This window comes from Hippopotamus amphibius, chromosome 3, assembly GCF_030028045.1.
Source record: "Hippopotamus amphibius kiboko isolate mHipAmp2 chromosome 3, mHipAmp2.hap2, whole genome shotgun sequence".
Lineage (NCBI taxonomy): Eukaryota > Metazoa > Chordata > Mammalia > Artiodactyla > Hippopotamidae > Hippopotamus > Hippopotamus amphibius.
The window spans coordinates 69221847-69243105 of NC_080188.1; the positions used below are offsets into that span (position 1 = coordinate 69221847).

The following is a 21259-nucleotide window of genomic DNA, read 5'->3' on the forward strand; positions in this document are numbered from 1 at the left end:
GCATGAGCACTTCTTGAAGTGATAACATTTAGGCTGTTAACTGTGGTTTATAACATCATCTCTTCAGATGCCAGGACCAGGCTTTGTTAGAAAGTAGAGAAGACAACAAACACACACTGTATACTTCTAGGAGAGGGCAAGCTGACCACAGAAACAGACCAGGAACAGTAGGTTCTGGGCAGAGGAAAATTCCACAGGCTTTGTGCATTTACCAGAGCTGGTTCCACTAACCCCAGCCCCAGAGCACTCAGGCATATCTTTGTATATTCTCCTGGTCTGCATTTTTTTAACACGAGGTTTCCTAAATATTTTAGTTGCCATGTGATGTTTTCCTTTGTACTATTTCACCCTGCCCTCATACTAATTGATCTACTTTGTCTCATTCTTGGGATTTTATCCAGGAATATTTTCAGAGAAAAGAAAATTAACTTACCTGGTTCTTCTATTGTTTTGATTGAACTCGGACTCTCAGCTTTAGAGGAAAGAAAAGAAAATTGCTAAAGTTAAATGCTGAATATCAAATATACTCTCACAATTGTTTCAGATGGTAAATGGATATAGATCTTAGCTCATTTCTGATTTACTTTCCTCACATCATAAAATCATGAGGCTTCCTGGTTAGAAGAAACTTCAGAACAGAGGTCAGCCAACTTTTTCTTAAAGGGCCAAATAGTATTTTAAGCTTTGTGGGCCGTAAGTCTCTAACAACTATTCAACTTTGCCCTTATAGTGTGAATGCAGCTCTACATAATACCTAAAGAATAGGTATGGCTGTATTCCCATGAAACTTTATTTACAAAAACACGTGGGGGCCTGGATTTGGCCTGTGAGCTATAGTTGGGTGAATCCCCCTCTGGAGCACCTGGTACAACCGCATATCTTGAATACGCCAAGATAACCCAGACAACTACAGAAACTTCTGTAGGTACTTCATGAGTGGCACTGCCGTGTGTCATATTCCCACTAGGATATAGTGCATCTCCTGACCTGAGGAAGAGTCAGAATTGTTCATACAGGTACCTCTGAAACAGGGAATTCCTCTAACATTCAGAAGCACTTTCTACAAGTAAAATCACTTGCGAGAATTATAATCAAAGATCACTTCAATGACTTAGAGTGTTTGCACCATAAACTAAGATTTGCCAAATGAAAAAATATAGAAAAAAGTTAAAATAAATAGAAGCCTGATAATGATACTTTAAAAATATCTACTTGCTTCCTTTGTATTTTCACTTGACTGTCTTACCCGCATCTCAAAGTTAACATAGTCAAAACAGAAATCTTTTTTTTAAATTGAAGTATAGTTGATTTACATTGTTGTGTTAGTTTCAGGTGACCAGAGCAGTGATAGTGATTCAGATACATATCTATATCTATCATCTATCTATCTATCTATCTATCTATCTATCTATCTATTCTCTTTCAGTTTTCTTCCCTTATAGATTATAAAATATTGAGTATAATTCTCTGTGTGCTATACAGTAAGTCCTTGTTAGTTGTCTATTTTATATACAGTAGTGTGTATATGTTAATCCTAAACTCCTAATTTATATCATCCACTTGCCCTTTGGTAGCCATAAGTTTGTTTTTTATGTCTGTGGGGCTATTCCTATTTTGTAAATAAGTTCATTTGTATCTTTTTGTTTTAGATTCCACATGTAAGCAATAGTATGATATTAGTCTTTCCCTGTCTGAGTTATTTCACTTAGCATGATAACCTCTAGGTCCATCCATGTTGCTGCAAATGGCATTATTTCATTCTTTTTTATGGCTGACTAGTATTCCATTGTATCTATATACGCATCTTTTACTGTTCATAACTCTTGACTAGTATCCTCAAACTCAGCACCCCCTCACAATCTTAGATCAAAGCATGGTACCATGGTCTCCCAGGTGCATATGCCAAAAATGAGTGGCCTTTCTTGACTCACTTCCTTTTCTCACCCTTATCAGCTCTAGCTTCAAAATATATTCCAAATACATCTCACCATTCACTTGACTGCTGTTCATCTAGCAAGTGTCTCTCTCCCTTTAGTACCTGCAGTAACCACCTAGAAAAAGCTTTTAAAGTGTAAATTTGGCTCCTCAAGGGCTCCTTATTCTTCTCCTCACTACAGCTGGCAGTTCTTCACAGGACATGGCTCCTGCCTTGCTCCTGAATTCTCTCTAGACGTTTCACCCTGCTGGGGTCTCTGTGGTAGATCAACGTCCCAGGACTCCTCCTGCCTCAGGCATCCCTGCTTTTTCTTCCCTAAGCTTCAGTGATGTCCTCTCAGGCCTAGACTGGCTCCTTCCTGCCCTTCACGGCTCTGCTCCGGTATCATCATTCAGAGAAGTCTTCTCCAACCACCTTATCTAACTTTGTTGCCTCATTTCCCTCCACGTTAGTCCACCACTCTTCTTCATTCGCTCAACAGTACTTTTATCACTCCAGGGACATTTATTTTTTAAAAATATGTTTGTTGTCACTTAGAATGTAACTCCAGGAGGGCAGAGATTTCTTGTTTTACACAGAGCCTACTCCCAGGTCTCTGGTAAAAATATACGGAATGAATGAATAACAATAGAAAATAATAATAATAAAACTAATTCTACCTATTTGAATTCAATTTTTAAGGGAAAATGAATGCCTTACTTAAAATTACTAGTTGAATGATGATAGCTACTATTTTTAAAGCAACTTTTATGATCAGTTCCATATATTAATTGCTGCCTACAGGAAAGATGTTATTATATCCATTTTGCAGATTGGCAAATATTAGTTGAAAGAAGTGAAACTAGTTTCTCAAAGGGAGGACCGTGATTATAATTAAGGTCTGTTTGTTCTAAGGTCCATCCTCTTATACTAAAAGAGACAGCTTTTCCTTACACTAAACTGTTCTGAGTGGAAAGCTTATGTAATTATTTCCTACTTTTGATAACTAGTTAAAATACTTTGAACATGGCATAATGCTGTATTTGGAAGATGCAGTTAAAATATTTATCAGCTGCCAGAGGATTAGAATACAAATGAAATCAAAACCTTTTGTTCCTCCTGCTTTTAATATCAGGTCATAACCTTTCTTGCTGATAGACTTTATAGAGAATGAAAAACTTTTAAACTCATATCAGACAAAACCTTCTGACTATCCTTTTTTGCATTTTTTTCATCCTTCAAATGCATAATGATTTTAGAGGGACATATTACATAAAAAAAAAAAAAACTATGCCTTAAAGATGTAGCTGAATATCAAACAGTAACATATAATAATTCAAAATCCTTTTATTGAGTCTTAAGAGGTCCAGATTTTTATACATGAATGAATATATTATTATTCTGAGGACAAAATTCTGTAAATCTTAAATACTTAATCAATACTGGAATATATATATATCTTTTTATCTCAAAATCAAGCATGTATTATTTTTAAGCTAATAAAGTGTTTTCATATGGCATACTATTTTCAAATTTGGATTCAGTTCTGCAGATGTAAAGTCTTAATAGAGATAAATGCTAGTGAATATGGCTAAACTTGTGGAAATTAATGAAAAGTGAAGACAGTTACAATTGTTCCTGTTTTTTTTTAATTTATAAATTTCATAATGCAAGTGTGTTTTAAGAGAAGGCCAAACTCTGATCTGTAAAGGAAGTAGGTGAAGTCAAATGGCAAATAAGTATAGTGTATTCTGTTAACCTAGACTCAAATTTAGATGTTTAGTAAAATCCAAATCCTTAATCAGGTTGGTTGGCAACTTAAAATCTCTTCATTGACTTTGACTCTCTAATATGAAACTGAAGACTTATGAAATGCAAATGAACTTTGAAATGTTAAGCTTTAATCCACAATTTAATCCAAAACTAAGCTTTGCTTAAACTATCAGCTTTTAAAACAGAAAGCTTAAGCAATAATACAAGTACCTTTGCTAAATATTCTTATCTTACGAAGACCATTGTATTTCCAACTATATATAGCTGTATATAACTACACACAGAACGTGATTTATCATTAACAGGCCCAGGAGAAAAAATATACACAGCCATTCCCATATATAATCCTTTTCTGATTTGCTTAAAAATAATTTGCTATGACCAATTCAAATTTTCCTTCTCATCACCCCCCCTCCCCCGCCTTCCAAACAAAGCATTGACTGAGTCATTGTACTTGAGATTAGTTCTGATTTGGCTAAACCATGACTTGTGACTAAGACTTTGTTATCCTGAGGATTCCTCTTTTATCTGCCCACATGAAATGATACAAACTAATTAAATATCATGTAAGAAAAGTTGTAATTAAGTTCCCAAATAAATGTCATAGATAAATGGTGCCATTCACAAGAGAAATAATGAGCCTGGGTGATCAGATAAATTAGTGTTTTCCAAAGTATGAGATGCATAGCATTGTATTAGAAATTCTATGAGGCAGTACTGGAAAGTGGCATTAAATAAGATTGAAACACTAAGTGAGAAAGTTATTTTCTTTTCAGCTTTTTTTGGTTAATTTAATTATTTCAATTAAGAAGTTTCAAAATTTCAATTTGATGCAAATATGTCATTAATACCTAGCATGTGCTTATCTCTTTTTTTTTCACCCCACAAGGGGAATTGCAAATGTAGTCCTGCACAACCACAAATTATGTAGTTTCCTACATTTGGAGAAATTGCAGGGGTCAGCACATCCAGAGTGCAATGGATAAGCCCCAGTGGGGGAAAATGACCTTCATGATTCTGGTATCTCCCCTGCCGGGTAAGTATTTGATTTCTTTCTTTCTTTCTTTCTATCTTTCTTTCTTTCTTTCTGTCTGTCTGTCTGTCTGTCTGTCTGTCTGTCTGTCTTTCTTTCTTTCTGTCTTTCTTTTCTTTCTTTCTTTCTTTCTTTCTTTCTTTCTTTCTCCCTTTCTTTCTTTCTTTCTTTCTTTCTTTCTTTCTTTCTTTCTTTCTCTCTCTCTCTCTCTCTCTTTCTTTCTTTCTTTCTTTCTTTCCTTCTTTCTTCTTTTCTTTATAAATTTATTTATTTATGTATTTATTTACTGGCTGTGTTGGGTCTTCGTTGTTGCACACGGGCTTTATCTAGTTGCGGCGAGCAGGGGCTATTCTTCGTTGTGGTGTGCAGCCTCCTCATTGCAGTGGCTTTTCTTGTTGCGGAGCATGGGCTCTAGGCTCATGGGCTTCAGTAGTTGTGGCACACAAGCTCAATAGTTGTGGCTCTGGGGCTCTAAAGCGCAGGCTCAACAGTTGTGGCGCACGGGCTTAGTTGCTCCGAGGCATGTGGAATCTTCCTGGAGCAGGGATCAAACCTGTGTCCCCTGCATTGGCAGGTGGATTCCTAACCACTGCGCTACCTATGAAGTTCTGATTTATTTCTTAAACAAGGACGAGCACGCCTCAAACTCAGAGCCTTTGGCAAGCCATAAAATCTAGCTAGAATTCTATTTTATTTTGCTTACATCATAGTGACTTTCTAGCTTCTGTTTATGCCAAGTCAAACTGGTTTTTCATTTATGATGATTTTCTTGTCAAACAAATTTAAGAATAAAAAGTGCATCAATTTCAAGAAAGTACTAAATAAATAACAGTGCAGATGGTGTACATATCTGGCAACACTTATTAAGCTGTGGGAAATACTGAGGTAATATCTTGCAGAGGCTCTTGACGGTTGTGTAGAATTTGGATAAGCAATTGGAGGAAGGACAAGGGGATGAAGGAAGGACCATACAGATGAGGAAGGCAGGATGAACAAATCACACAGTCAGGAATAAATCTGGCAACAGCGAGAGAACCACCCTGGTGAGAACCACAGGTTTATGTTCAGTCAGCCCATCAGTCCGTCAGTCTCTCGTGTTATATTTGTTGAACTCCTACTTGTCAAGCATATGATGCACCCAATTAAAAGCTAGTTGTTTTCTAATTCCTTTAGACACCTTATGTAAAATAGCTGTAATGAGAAGAAGTGTGGTATGGGATATAAGGCAAGGAAAAACAGGGTTTGAATTTCATCTTTTAATTTAACCTTGGCCGGGTCATTTAATCTTTCTGAAACTCTTTCCTTATTTGTGAAACTGGTATCATAAATACCAACTTTGCCTGGCTTTTGTAAGGATTGTCATTAATAAAATAATAACTAAAATATATTGTTTACTTTCCAGACACTGTTTTAAGCTTTACATGTTTTTATCTCTTTTCATCTTCACATGAATCCTGTAAGGATGTAGTCTTATTACAGCTATTTTATGGACAAGGAGACTGAAAGACAGAGAAGTTAAGGAGCTTACCAAAGGCCACAGTCCAAATAAATGGTTGTGCTATTATTTGAACCTAAGCTATCTGATTTCAGAATCATTGTTCATAATCAATAAACTAACTTCCTTTTGGCATGATCAGAGAGCCCTTTTATTTATTTTAAGAAGGGTGTGGTGCCTTGAAAAGCACAGGCTGCGGCAGAGGCCATTCTCATGTTCAACCAGTAGTATATCTAAAGTGGCTACTTGTTTATTATACAATTATATATGATTTTGTCTTAAACTCCAAACTAGACTAGGATAAATTATGCAAAAAGGAAACATATATGATAAATTATTTGTTACATATAAATGTTATTAATTCTGACTAAACCTACTGATTACTTACAAATATTACTCATTTCTACTTAACAAAAGTCAGATTTTCCCTTCAGATTTCAAGTCTGTAATATTGTATGTCCTGTGGCAGCAGAAGCTCTGACGTGACAAACCCCTAGAAGTATTTTTATCTGCACACTTGCCTTAATAGTGTTATGTACGGGCACCTGCCCATCTCAATTTGTCTTCTACCTATAATCTTATTCCACATTCTTTCTCAGCTAAATCAGAATCCACTAAAAGGAGAAAGAGCAACAGTCTCTCCGTCCCTATCAATCTCTTACAGTATGAACCATGCCTACTTTCAAATCTGGTTATAGATATCTGAATGATTAAGTTTCCAGCAAGAAAAGCATCTATTTTGCTTTCTCCCCTCCATCTTCCTCTTACTTTTCTCTTCTCTCTTCAGAGACCATCAGGTATGCAATGGAAATGAAAAAAGAAGAGTCAGAGAGGTTGCCACGTTTGTAAGCCATTGGCAAAAACAGGGAACTCAGGGAGAGGAGAAGATTTGTAGTTTTACAACAGAGTTTTACATTCAATTTCTTCACAGTTTAGATATTGGAAGATGGGGACTCCCGTGATTGACATTTCTTTTGAATCACCCCTCAGTGCCCAGTGAGGTAGTCCCACATATAGACAACGACAAGTACATGGGTGACAAAATCTAGTGATAACAAGGGTAAATTCAGGACATGGGCTGGAGTGGGTTAAATGGTGACATCCCCCTCCCCCAGCTGCCTTGGAAAGATATGTGTACCTGGAACCTGTGACTATGACCTTAGAGAAAGGATCTTTATCAATGTAATTAAGGATCTTGAGATGAAATCATTCAAGATTAGAGTGGGCCCAAAATCCCATGAAAGTATCTTTATAAAAAGAGAAGACACAGAGGAGGAGACACAGAGAAGAAGGCCACGTGTAGACACACAGGGAAAAAGGCAATGTGAAGATGGAAGCAGAGATTACAGTGATATATCTATAAGCCAAGGCAATTTCCAGAAGCTAGGGAGCCTGTCAGGTCACTGATGCTCTCCAAAAGCTTTTTAGTGAATAAATTAATTCACTAATTAATCCAAAGGGCCCTCATTTCTTTCTAAAGTCAGATCACTGAATGAATAAGGATTTCTGTCCTAAAAGTCCTTGTGTTCTAGAAATTTGTCTTTTTCAAGCAGAATAAAAGAATAAAACGGGAGAACTACATACAACTTTAAGAGAATGGGTAATAATTAGAAATGTTTTGACATGTTTTTTCGATCTACATTCTACCTTTCTAGGGAGTAAAGCAACAGACCTCAGTAACTCTTCTCTAAATCAAGCCTGCTTTTGAGATAATGAACTCGCAATGCTTTTATCTGATAGTCACTATCCAAGGATCCATTGCCCATATGTTTAAGAGGTGTCCAACCTTCCCCTGCCAATAGATTGTTTTGTTCTCTTTCTGCTTCTCTGTCTTGGCTCCATTAATTTTGAATGTTTGGGTGTTTGAGGGATGGAGAAGGAAAGGGAGCATTCCCTGCTAACCAGGAATCTGGGCAGACTCCTAGTCTCATCAGATGCAGATGGAAATGTGTGCAAACTCATTATAAAAAGTGGAGTCCTTGCTTAGCAGGAAGCACTCTGAGGAATGAGAAAGATCTAGGGAAGATGGCTGCCCAAGGAATGAGTTTTGTAACAAAATATCTAAAGAACTTAATATAGAACTGGTTAATCAAATGGCAAATGCAAAGAGCAGCAGTAAATACCCTTCTTTCAGTATCTTGCTTTCCAGGGTGTTTCATTTTTTAAGAAATGGCTTTGTGGGTGTATTGTTTTAAGTACTTGGAAGAAAGCCGCTTCAAATTGTGTTTAGAGGCTCAATAAATACAAGAGTCCCCAGAACTGAGATGCAGAGGCCATTTTATTGCATGAACCGAGGCAGAAATAGGGATCTTAAGTGATCCATGGAACTGACCACAGACTTCTGTAAAAGTGCTAGTTTTAATAAACCATAGTCCTTGAATGACATTTTCTGCATCAGGCATTAACTGGCTGGGTGTTAGTGCAAAGTACAAATTATTTGAGTGTAATCCTCAGCTGCTGCACAGATGCAGATTCACTTTTTATTCTTGTTTGTATTGGGGGCAATCATGTTATGAGATGGATGAGGTTTTGGTCTGCCAAAGGTACTTTTCAGACATATATTGCCTACAAAATAGGTTCTAGTTATCAGAGCCCAAAACACTACCACAAAGAAATCTTCTTATGAAGGAAAAATGACCCTCCTCTTCCAATTCCTTTATGTGGTGACTTATTAAGTAAAATTATCAGTTTACAATTATGGTGTGAAATTACACTCCTTCTGGATAAACTTTTATGTCGTGCCTTAGATGATTACAATAAAAAAGGGGAAAATGAAGGTTCTCAATATGTTTCTAGACAAGAGCGGGCCTTGGACGTCCATGGTTCCCATTTGCTGTCTCCTTCTACCTTAGAGGACTCCCAAGAAGAGGCTTGGAGACTGAGTCACCTGTAGCTGCTTCTTATTAAGGGTTATGGGTATGCCAAAAATACATCCATTATTTATAATGAACAAGATCTGATAAGGCTCTTATAGAAGATTACTAGCTTTTCTAGTCAGGATATTTTGATTAAAAGTACAGATTACTTCCAGTCACGGAGGCTAGAATAAAGGAAGTGCTTGTTGTGGAGATACATGTGGACTGGAATTGGAAAACTGTCAGGAATCAGGGGATCTCCAGGTCCTGCTATTTCCTCTGTCTCTGCTGATCAGCTTAATCTTGCTCGTGGGGTCTCTCCATTTCCCCACATAATCTCTCTCCATTCCTCTCTACTAACTCATTCTCCTCTACTTACTCATAATACCTGCCTCCTCATGTCGTAGTGGTGCACACGAATCACCATGGCTGTCTCAGACACACACTGCTAAAACCTTGCTACTACAGTTCCCCCTGCTTTTTGGTTTGTTTGGGTTTTCTAGTTCAGATTACCCAGGAAGGAAATCTGATTGGCCTAGATCAACATTTTCTTTCTTTTTGTTTTTAAACAAATCTTTATTTGGAAACTCACCACTTAATGTACTCATTTTACGTATACAACCCAACAATATTTAGTAAATTTACAGAGTTGTGTGACCATCACTATAGTCCAGTTTTAGAACATTTTCTTCAACACAAAAAACTTCCTTGAGCCTTTCTGCTGTCAATCCCCAGGCCCATCTCTAGGTGTAGGCACTTATCTGCTTCTGTTCCTATAAAAATATCCTTTCTGGATATTTCACAGAAATGGAATCATATATATTGGATTTTGTGAAAGGCTTCTTCCACTGCATAATGTTTTTGAGATTTATGCTGTTACAGCATGTATCACTATTTTGTCTCTTTAAATTGCTGAATAGTATTCTATTATATGGATATCCCATGTTGCAGAATATTTCAAATGCATTCCAAATGGAAAAGCCAATGAGATATTCTGTTTCACCAGTTAATGGACATTTGGATTGTGTTCAGTGTTTGACTGTGATGAATAATACTGTTCTTACCACATTAACTCACCACACCCTGTTTTTGATTACGATAGCTTTAGAGTAAGTTTTGAAATTGGCTGTGTTTGAATCTTCCAACTTTGTTCTTTTTTTTCAAAAGCCTTTTGGCTATTCTAGGTCCTTTTCATTTCCATATATGTTTTAGGATTGGCTGATCAATTTCTAGGGGAAAAACTTGCTGGTATTCTAGTAGGGATTGCATTGACTATTTTATCAATTATTGATCAGCTTGGAAAGAAATGCCATCTTAAAATATCAAGTCTTCCAATCCATGAACTTGTAATGTTTGTTTATTTTTATTTATTTATCATTTATTTATTTATTTATTCTTTTAATGTTAAATATATATTTGTATTTTAATCATGAGGTTTTCTGATGCCTTCAGTTTCAATCTGATAATGCAGTGTTTTTTTCCTTCCCCCATTCTGTATTTGTATCTCCCCTTTTCACCTTGAGAACACAGCTATATGTTTTTTCAATCTTATGCCAAGTATTTAGATTTGCTATATTCATTTCAATAAAACAAACTCATCAAGAGAATTTCAGGATTTCTTTGCATTGTTTTTCTTTTCTCCCTGACTCTTTATCTGTTCTACTGAGGAGGGTGTGCAGTTAAGACGGTGTTGTTTAAAGTACTTGGATTCTTTTTGGGTTTTTTGTGTGCTTTATTAACAATTTAATATATGGTTAGGGAAAATGTTTCTGTTTGCATTTAATTTTTCTCTATTTCTCTCTTTGTTGATGAGTATATACTTAGAAACAAACATATTTGTTATGAAAATTGACGGTAGATTATTACAGTATAAAAGTTAAGGGAGCAAATGGTCAAAACGTTTATTCACTGGCTTTAAAAAATTTTTAAACATACAGCAGCAACAGTACTCACATTCTACTCCCCTCACCCCACCCCGGGATTCCCTCTTTCCTATGAACCCTTGAAATGGCTTTGTGTGGCTGAAGTTAGAATCAAAATGATGCCATTTTTGTGTCTCATTAGCACTTTCCCACTGGCAGTAGGAAAAACTGATTTCTTTGCTCAAGTACCAGATGTAATTGTACTAATAAAACTTTTTCTATTTTGATCCTTAGTGGGCTTGTTTGAATCACTAACTAGTGGTCTTTTCACGTAATGCTACAATAAATGTATTATTTAAATTGTGTGTGCATTACATTAAAAGTGCACAAATTGCCTTCCCCTCCCAGTCTGGCCGGCAGACTCACACCTGCCACATCTCCCAGATGTGCTCTGATGCCAGGCTCCACACTGTGAATGTCCACAGCTTGTCATCAGAAGGGGCTCAGCTCTGCTTTGGCATTGGGGATCCCTTAGTTCTTTTGCTCCTCTTCTTGGAAACTGACCCTGTGATGTGTCCTTTTTTGGGGTCCCAGACACCCATTAGAGACCTTCCAGATGATGTGCCACTGACTAGCCTTACTTAGTTCAGTTATGCTCCTGTGACTATCTGACCTAAGACGAAAAACTCAGGCAGGTGGCAGCACGGAACAAAGTAAAGAGCACAGGGCAAGGAATCCGATCTGCAAAGTTATTAATTCTGGTACCCAGTAGCCCTACTGAGGGGGACAATCTTTCTTGATAATTCACTCTGGTACCTAATTAGATTACTGGCTTATTATGAAAGGATATAGCTCAGGAACAGCCAGATGGAAAAGATGCACAGGGCAAGGTATGGAGAAAGGACGTGGAGCTTCCACGTCCTCTCCTGGTTCACCACGCTCCTCAAATCTTCACATGTTCACCAACTCAGAAATTTCAACTACTTAATTTCTCACAGAAGTGTTTTTATAGTTCAGTATACAAATCTTGCATTTCTATTATTAAATTTACTCTTAAATATTTTATTCTTTCTGATGCTATTATGAATGGAATTATTTCTTTAATATTTTTGAATTGCCATTGCTAACATAAAGAAATATGATTTATTCTTGCATATCTTGTATCCTGTGCTATAGAATACTCTTTATTAGTTCTAGTAGCTTTATTGTGAAATCTTTGGGTTTTCTACATAGATAATGATATAGTCTGCTTAGAAAAGCACTTTTATTTCTTCCTTTCCAATCTGGATGAATGGATCTATCTCTATCTATCTATCTATCAGCTTATTGTACTATCTAGAACCTCTGGTTATAATTTTGAGTAGAATTGGTGAACGTGGACATTTTTGTTGTGTTCCAGATCTTAAAAGGAATGTTAGTCTTTCACTATTAGATATGACACTTGCTGTATGTTTTTCCTAAATATCTTTTATCAGTTTGAGGAAGTTCCATTTTATTTCTAGTTAATTGAGAGTTTTAATTATGGGTGGGTGTTATATCTTGTCAAATGCTTTTTCTGCATTTACTGAGTCTACTAATATGTTGTATTACATCACTTGGTTTTCATATTTTAAACCAACCTTGCATTCCTGGATAAATCCCATTTGTTCATGTTTTATATCCCTTTTCATATGTTGCTGCTTTTTTTCTAATATTTTATTAAGGATATTTGTATCTGTGTTCCTGAAGATTATTGGCTTGTAGTTTTCTTTGTGTGCTTTTTCTTTTCATTCTTTTCTATCTTTGGTGATAGGGTAATACTGGCCTCAGGTAGTTATTTGTACTGTTTCCCCTACATCCTGAAAGAGTTTGAGAAGACTTAGTATTACTTCTCTTGTGAATATTTTTATAGAATTCACACTTGAAGCCTTCCTGCTTGGAGTTTTCTTCATGGGCCCGTTTTAAATTTCTAATGCAGAATCTTAAATTGTTTTAGGTCTTTTAATCTTCCTATCTTCTTGAGTCAGTTTTAGCAATTTGTTTCTTTCTAAGAATTATTCCATTTCATTGAAGTTGTCTAGTTTTTTGGCCAAGCTCAGCCTTTTGTGCCAGGTGATATCATAGATTATTGCCCAGGCTTGAACTGATCTTCCTTGGCATCCACTCATTTGTGGCTATGGAGGAATAAGTATCACTGTATAAAGCAAACTTGCCAAATGGTTGTCCCATCTGGTAGAGACTAGGAGAGAATATAAGTGAGGTATGGTTTTTGGTAGCTGTGGGCTGGAAAACATTCTGAGTTTAGTTCTATCCAATACATTTCAGCACAAATTCTTGTACTTACCCGTGGATTGGGAATTTCGTAATGTTGAAACAGCATTTGAAACTGAAGAATTTGTCACTGTTATTGTTGTAGTGATGAACTCAGTCTTTGTGACACCTTTGGTTATAGATCCTAATTATGTGAAAAGAAGGAGTAGCCATCAGGGGTATAACCAATCACTAGATAGTATCATTAATATTAATATAAACATCCAGTTACAACTTGAAAATTTGTTACTTAAAGTCTTCTGATCAAGATATAGAAGTCCAGTGTTTTAATGTCTGCCTTTTGATGAGTCAGTTAACTACATTTTTAAAAGTGGAGGAACATTTCTCTCCTATATGTCTAAAATAGGTTATTTCATTTGATCATAAGTGTAATTTATGAATTAAGTAGTAATTATGATCACAGCTTTATGTATGACTCAGAAAAGTTATATAATTTTCCCACAGTCACAGAGAGCCAAATCTTTCTGATGTAAAACTTAGTTGCTCAGCTACCCTAGAAAGGGGGTGATAAGGCAGTAAAAGTAGTTGATAATGGTACCATGGTTCCCATGCAGTCTAGGAGAGAATTTTCAGCTAGATGGAATAGCCAGGAGGAGAGAGATAACAGTAAGTAAACAGAATAAACTTTTAATCATATTTAGTTCATTTGGTGGGTGGGGGTGGGGAAGGAATTTTAACAACAAAGAAAAACTAAGCTGAGTTTTCAAAAAAAAAAAACATTGGAATAAGATTACTTTAAATAATCTATATTTGCACAAATATTATAAAACAAAATGACTGATGACCTTCAGTATTTTCAAAGTCTAGCATGGAGAACACTGAGTTATTAAACAAAAGACAGGCATGCCGGTTAACACACGCTTAGTGTTAGCTAGATATGATGTTGGCTGGAGATGAGGGGGAAGGTAGTTTTTTTCATTTTTTTTTTCAGATCTTTATTGGAGTATAATCACTTTACAGTGTTGTGTTAGTTTCTCCTGTACAACAAAGTGAATCAGCTATATGTTTACATATATCCCCATATCACCTCCCTCTTGAGACTCCCTCCCACCCTCCCTATCCCATCCCTCTAGGTAGTCACAAAGCTTTGAATTGATCTCCCTGTGCTATGCAGCAGCTTGCCACTAGCCACCCATTTTACATTTGGTAGTGTTTATATGTCAATGCTACTCTCTCACTTCGTCCCAGCTTCTGGGGGGTGGGGGAGGGGAGAAGGTAGTTTAATAGATTTCCACCACAAAGAGGTCTGGAAGCCTGAATTGCTGATGCCTTCCAGAAGTGCCAATCAGCTTTCATTCTATGGCAATAAGCATCTATGGTGTAATGCAAATTCTTAGTGTAATTGAGAGATTCATGCTGGAGAAGTTGATAGTTTGCAGGAAGACCTCATAGGCAGTGGGTAAATATGTCTTCAGGCAAAATCCTTTAGGAAATGTATGTCAAAGAAAGTGAATAAATTTGAATATAGGCTATAGCATTAACACTGCATATGAGAAAGAATGAGTGAAAATGGGCACAAACTTCAGAGGAATCTTGCAGTATTAAATTGAGAGGGAGATATTTGAGGAAGTAAAGAAATGTCTTGTTATAGCAGGAAAGCAGAAATTGATCTTTGTATGGAAGTGGGAAAGGTACAAAAGCTCAACACTTGAGGATGGAGGAATGTGGGGATAAAGATTTTGCTTCTGACTGGAACTCCAAGAACATATGCTTGGAAAACATCAGAACAGGAGTACTTCAGAAATCTTCAGAGAAGAATTCTTCTGCTGAGCTAAAATTGGAAACCATGGAAAAGCTATCCTGATGGCCTGAAGAATTCCCTAGTATAAAGCAGACTCAACAGGCTTGGTGATGGGAAAAAAAAGAATATATAGCTAAGGAAGATGCGAGGAGCTGCCAATCTACGAAAATAAAAAGAGAAGAGCAGGATAATGGAATAGCTGGGGATACAATGCCAAAAATTTTACTGAGAGAATTGCCTATTATTAATCTGGAATATACTTTACAAATGAGAGTAGAACTAGAGCCCACACTCAATGCAGGACAGGTTGTCAATTACACAATGTCAGTTAGGCAATGGAAGGAGACAGGAATGCTTTGAAAGTAATCAAAATATTTAGAAATATCCATGGTGGACTATGAAAATAGAATAGAATGAAAGATGAATTGAATGAAAAGTTAATAGAATGAAAAATGTGCAGACTAATGCTGCCACAGCCATAAATTTTCAAATTTTACTGGTGTACTAAATGTTTCAAGTCCCAATCTCAGAAGAAAAGAAAACGGGTAACTGACATTTATTAAAATATGAGAATCAAGTCTAGTATTAACATCTTCTTGGGAAAATGTTCCCAACTGCATTCAGGTTCATAGGTAGTAGATTCTGCACTTCTGCCAAGAAGTGATTGACCCCTCAGAGCAAAAGGAAACCAATCTCAAAGCTGTTCTTTAAACTTATAGGGTTTGCTCTCTTTCAGTTTTTCTGTCTGGATATTTTCCCCCAGAAAACACTATGTATCAGCTGTGGTCTACAGGTGTTAATCACACTGTAAGTCTAGGTAATAATACATGTGTTAGATTTGACAAACATTATTTTACTTGAGAAATACTAATTTAAATAACAACATCAAGATAATAGTGGCTTTCCTTTTAGGACTTGTGTTTTCAAAATTTATGTTCTTTTAGATCTTAGAACTGGTATAAGTGGAATGCATGAAAGACAAAATATAAGGAATTTTCAAACCATATTTAACTTGGAATAAAGAGAATCTAATACAAGAGATGCTTGAGAAAATCTTATCAATACCAGAGTATAAGTGCGGAGAAGAGAATCTGACTCCAACCAGAGCCTTAAGTTAGAACCAGCGGCTACAACTAAGCAGATTGAGTGTGAGGAACATGGGCTGTTTTTTTTTTTTTTTTTTTTTTTTTTATTTTATTTTATTTTATTTTTTTTTTTTGGCACACGGGCTTAGTTGCTCCGTGGCATGTGGGATCTTCCTGGAGCTGGGATCGAACCCATGACCTCTGCATTGGCAGGCGGATTCTTAACCACTGCGCCACCTAGGAAGCCCTGGGCTGTTTTATAATCTGTCTTGGTATTATCAATGTGAGATTCCTTTTGTATGTTTTGGGAGATTAAAGTTTTGGGAGTAAGCAACAAATGTGGACATTAATTATACTAAGAATTTAAGGTGTGTTTACAACAGACTAACTTGAAGGGGAGGATTTATGGAGTTAAATTGTGCAGGAAAGGGGATTAAGCAGCTTTATTCCTTTGAAATTACATAATTTGACTTGCAGTATTGTTTTATCCAATGCACATAACAAAAGCTTCTTGTGTGGTCACTTTATCTGCAGAAATAGAATATGGGATAAGTGAATTTTTGACAAAGGTAACATTTACTAAAACATGTGCTATAGAATACTGGTACTCTGGCATGTTATTTTGTTTATGTTAAAAAATGCTTTTATAGTCAAATTATTTGGAGCTGCATAGATTTTTAAAAAACACCAATTGAATGTCTTTGTGTTAGGATTACTGAGAATTTTTTAAAATGTTATTGTGCACTGTAAAACCCCAGGAGGGTAGTATTTTCGAAAACAATTGCCCAAGTAGCTCCATTTTCAGGGATCATTTTATGGACTAGTGCTTCATAGAAATTATGTACCTATAACAATGAGGGTAGCTGGGATAAACTTAATTAATGTCCTGATTCATTTAAATGATTTTTGAGGTAATATTAAAGAGTCCAAAGAAAGATTGTGAGGACCCTAAATATTTATACCAATGGTCCTAGGGAGATGTGTCAAAACAGTGGCAAAGACTAGAAAAGAAGCTTCATAAGGGATTTTGCTTGGATTCTTCTGAACACCTCCCTTGGAGTGGAAAGGATTACCTCAGAATGTAAATAAGTTAAAAGGCTAAGGCCAAGGGGGATGATGTGAGGGAGTGTTCGCCAAACACCTCAACAATTCAAGGAGATTGTAAGATGGCATTTCCGCCAGTACTCAGTCCTGAGAAAGAGGGGCTCATCATGAAACCAGATTGTACTGGGTCCCCAGAGGTTCTGGAGAAGCACAAAATGGTGACGGTGAAGTAGGACTATAGTTTTCAGTGGCAGACAAGAAGAGGGCAAAGTTTTATCTCTATGTAAATTTTCTATTACCTTTTTCTTTTCCATATTATTTAGAGGGTAGATTAAGGAAGGGTCCTTTGGAATTGCGTGTTTGGCGTTGTCCTACCTCTTGCAAAACCATCAAATACCATGAAGTATAACCCCAGGAAAGTAGGTCAGAGGGGACCACTGAGAGCTCCCTGCTGCTTAAGCCTGCCCTGATAGGGTGTTTAGGTGTCTCCAGATCTACTGATTTTCTAACCCAATTTACCAAGGTAAGCTCATATAGGAACTTGCGACTGATCCTAGGTCATTGATAATCTTACATCTGTACTTAGAGTGGCTTTTTGCATTATATATCCCCCAAATCAAGTGGGTCAGGGTATTTGCTGACCTCGGAGCAATGTAGTAATATTTTAATCCCTTCCTTCTTTTTTAGCAACTTCACTAATGAATAGATACTGACTTTCTATTTCTTTAAACTCTATTTTAATAATGTTTCTTGGAGCCAGAGCAAATACTGGTAGGAGCATCTTCTTTATTTTCTCATATCTATTGACCGTATTTATCCATAAGGTCTTACATGTGAAAATCCAGCCACAATGCTTATGAGGACAGTAAAAGCTTCTCAAACATGTGAGCTGACCCTTTTGAAAACTGTAGTTCACAATTACCAATGGGGTTATTCCCAGCTCAGGTGGTAGGTGATAGAAAGTTGCTTTGTTTGTTTTCCAGTTGTAGGATACATGCTCTTTTTTAATTTTATTATGAATAGAATTTAAATAAACAAAAAAATGACTTATCTCAGTAAATTTTAACTGTACTACTAAAGCCCTAAGGGCTCAGTGGGGAAGCGTCACAGGCTGTCTTTGGTGGTAAGAGAGAGAAATGGCTAACATCCCACACTACATATACCACCACTACACTACTGTAAACTGGGCGTTTCAACTTCTATTTGTCTGATAGATTCACATTTTGGACTTCCTCAAAAGATTTTATGAGGAAACTTTTCTGCTAATTACAAACAATTTTAGGCAATTCAGTGCCTTAATAATGAGGGTCCTAAAATCAGACCTTGTCTGAAAGTAAGATGAACAACATCAGGGTAGGCAGAAATAACAAGAATTTTTGTTATTGTGAAATTCATGTGCTAATAATGTTTCTAGACTATGTTCAAGAATATCACCTTTCACTTGGACTTATTTACTCTCTTTTTAAACACAATGCTAACAAGTTTGTTGTGTGTGTTTACATTTGTGTGTATATGTTTTTCACTTCAAGGAGCAACATAAAAGAAATAACAGGCTGGAAATCCTACCCAAAGCCTAAAAGCAGAGGAAGAACCAGAGCATACACCAAAAAGAGAAAAGAAAGGCAAAAAGTTACAGAATTCTGTGACTACTTTGTGTAGGAAGGAAAGATGCTGTATAAGCACTGTTAATACCTGAGGGGCTCACTATTTAATAGCCAACTGTAAATAACTGAGATTAAAATAATAATATTCATTAAGTAATAGTTGATTATGAATTAGTTCAATGGAGAGAAACATTTGAAATTAAAAGACCAACTTTCAAATTCCAAATTGTTATTATGAATTTTGTGCTTTTTTTTGTTGTCATGTAACCTTTCTGAAACTCAGGGGGGTTTTTTTTTTGGTTTTAAATAATAATTTAAAAATAATCTTTAAAAAATGATAATACATCCCGAAGTGTTGGCAAGATGATGACATAGAAAGATCCTGCTCACCTCTGCCTGCAGGTACAGCAAAATTACAACTATTTACAGAGCAACTATCTATGAAAGTGACCTGAAGAACAGCAGGAAAGATTTTCCACAACTAAAGAGACAAAGAAGGAACCACAACAAGACAGGTAGTAGAGGTGGAGATGTAGTGTAGGCAAGACCCGCACCCACAGAGAGGTGACACACAAGCAGGAGGATTATCTCATCTGCAGAGGTTCTCCCCAGGAGCAAGGGGTCTGAGTTCCACACTGGGCTCTGTCGCCTGCAGGTCTTGCACTCCCAGAAAAATGAGTAGTGCGCAGAACATCTGGCTTTGAAGGCCAGCAGGGCTTGTGTATGGAGAGCCAAGAGCTATAGGAAACAGAGACTCCACTCTTAAAGAGCTCACGCAAAATTTCACATGCTCCGAGTTCCAGTACAGAGGCAGTAATCTGAAAGGAGCCTGGGTTAGATTCATTTGCTGATCTTAAAGAGCCCCACAGAGAGGCAGGAAGCAACTAGGACTCCCCTTAGGAACACAGATGCTGCAGCAAACATTCCGGGGAGCTTGTTCTACCATGAGGATGCTGGTGCTGACAAGCACAGTTTTGGAGTCCTCCCTTCAGCCTTTAAGTGCCAAGGGCTCACCCACTCACTGGCGGGCAGGCACCAGCTCCAAGAGCCCTGGAGCCCTGCAGCCAGCTGCTCCGGGAGCCAACCCCACCTACCAACAGGCTGTCACCAGCCCTGGGACTCCCCAGGTTGCACAGCCAGCCACACTGGGACCTGGTCCTGTCTACCAGCAGGCAGGTACCAGCCTTGGGACCTCCTGGGTCACACAGCCAGCCATGCCAGATCCTGGCCCTACCTACCAGTGGGCTGGCAGCCACCACATGAGTTTCAGCTTGGCAGCCAACTGGCCTGGAGACCAGCCCTGCCTACCAGTGTGTTTACAGTAGTTGGCTCCACCGCAGCAGAAGGGCCCACACAGTCAACACAGGGAGCACCCCTAGAACATATCGCTCTGGTGACCAGAAGGGAGTGTGCTGCTGAGCCCCATAGGATGTCTCCTACGTAAGGCCACTTCTCAAAGATTGGAAAATATAACCAACCTCCATAATACATGGAAATAAACATATCGAATTAGACAAAATGAAGAGACAAAGGCATGTGTTCCACATGAAGGAATAAGACAAAACCCACGAAGAAGAACTAAGTGAAATAGAGTTAAGCAATCTACATGATAAAGAGCTCGAGGTAATGGTCTTGAAGATGTTCAATGAACTTGGGAGAAGAATGAATGATCCTAGTAAGAAGTTTAATAAAAAGACAGTATAAAGAAGAACCAAACAGAGCTGGAGAATGTAATAACTGAAATAAAAAATACACTAGAAGGAATCAACAGGAGATTAGATGATACAGAGGACCGATCAGTGAAACCGAGTAGTGAAAAATCACTGAAGCTGAACATAAAAAAGAACAAAAGAATTTTTAAAAATTAGGACAGTTTAAGAGACCTCTGGGACAAGATCAAGCATACTAACATTCACATTATAGGGTGTCCTAGAAAGAGAAAAATGAGAGAAAGAAGCAGAGAACATATTTGAAGAAGTAATAGCTGAAAACTCCCTTAACCCAGGAAAGGAAACAAGTATTCAGGTCTGGGAAGTACAGAGAGTTCCAAATAAGATGAACCCAAAGTTGTTCACAGCAAGAAACATTATAATTAAAATGACATGTTAAAGATAAGGAGAAAAACTTAAAAGCATCAAGAGAAAAGCAACTAGTTACATAGAAGAGAACTCCCATAAGATTATGAGCTGACTTTTCAGCAGAATCTTTGTAGGTCAGAAGGAAGTGGCATGATATATTCAAGGTAATGAAAGGAAAAAACCTACAACAAGAATAATCTAACTGGAAAACATATCATTCAGTTTTGAAGAAGAGAGAGTTTTACAGACAAGCAAAAGCTAAAAGAGTTCAGCACCACTAAACCAGCTCTACAAGAAATGTCAAAGTGACGTCCCTAAGTGAAGTAGGAGAGACCACAACTAGAAATATGGAAATTATAAAAGTAAAAATCTCATTGGTAAAAGAAAACATACAGTAAAGGTAGTAGACCAACCACTTATAAAGCTAGTAGGAAAGTTAAAAGACAAATCAGTAAAATCATCTA

At 37.1% G+C, this 21259-nt stretch overlaps 1 protein-coding gene and 1 non-coding gene across 6 annotated transcripts in view; both read right to left on the reverse strand.

Moving 5' to 3' along the window:
- The window catches only part of EMCN (endomucin), a 107365-nt gene that overhangs the window by 34391 nt on the left and 51715 nt on the right, over nucleotides 1-21259 (reverse strand). For 4 of the 5 annotated variants that reach the window (XR_009052827.1, XR_009052825.1, XR_009052824.1 and 1 more), the window contains exons 3-4: nucleotides 13257-13367; nucleotides 434-472 (exon numbers count right to left, since the gene is read on the reverse strand). Coding sequence is in view for 1 of the 5 variants with exons in the window: in XM_057729334.1 (XP_057585317.1) it covers nucleotides 434-472; nucleotides 13257-13367 (150 nt within the window). In the remaining 4 variants the exon portion in view is untranslated. The remainder of the gene's footprint in view (nucleotides 1-433; nucleotides 473-13256; nucleotides 13368-21259) is intronic. The other variant, XR_009052826.1, reaches the window with a different exon arrangement.
- On the reverse strand, nucleotides 4576-4732 carry LOC130850640 (U1 spliceosomal RNA). Its single transcript, XR_009052999.1, has one exon. It is a non-coding gene; the product is annotated as a U1 spliceosomal RNA (small nuclear RNA).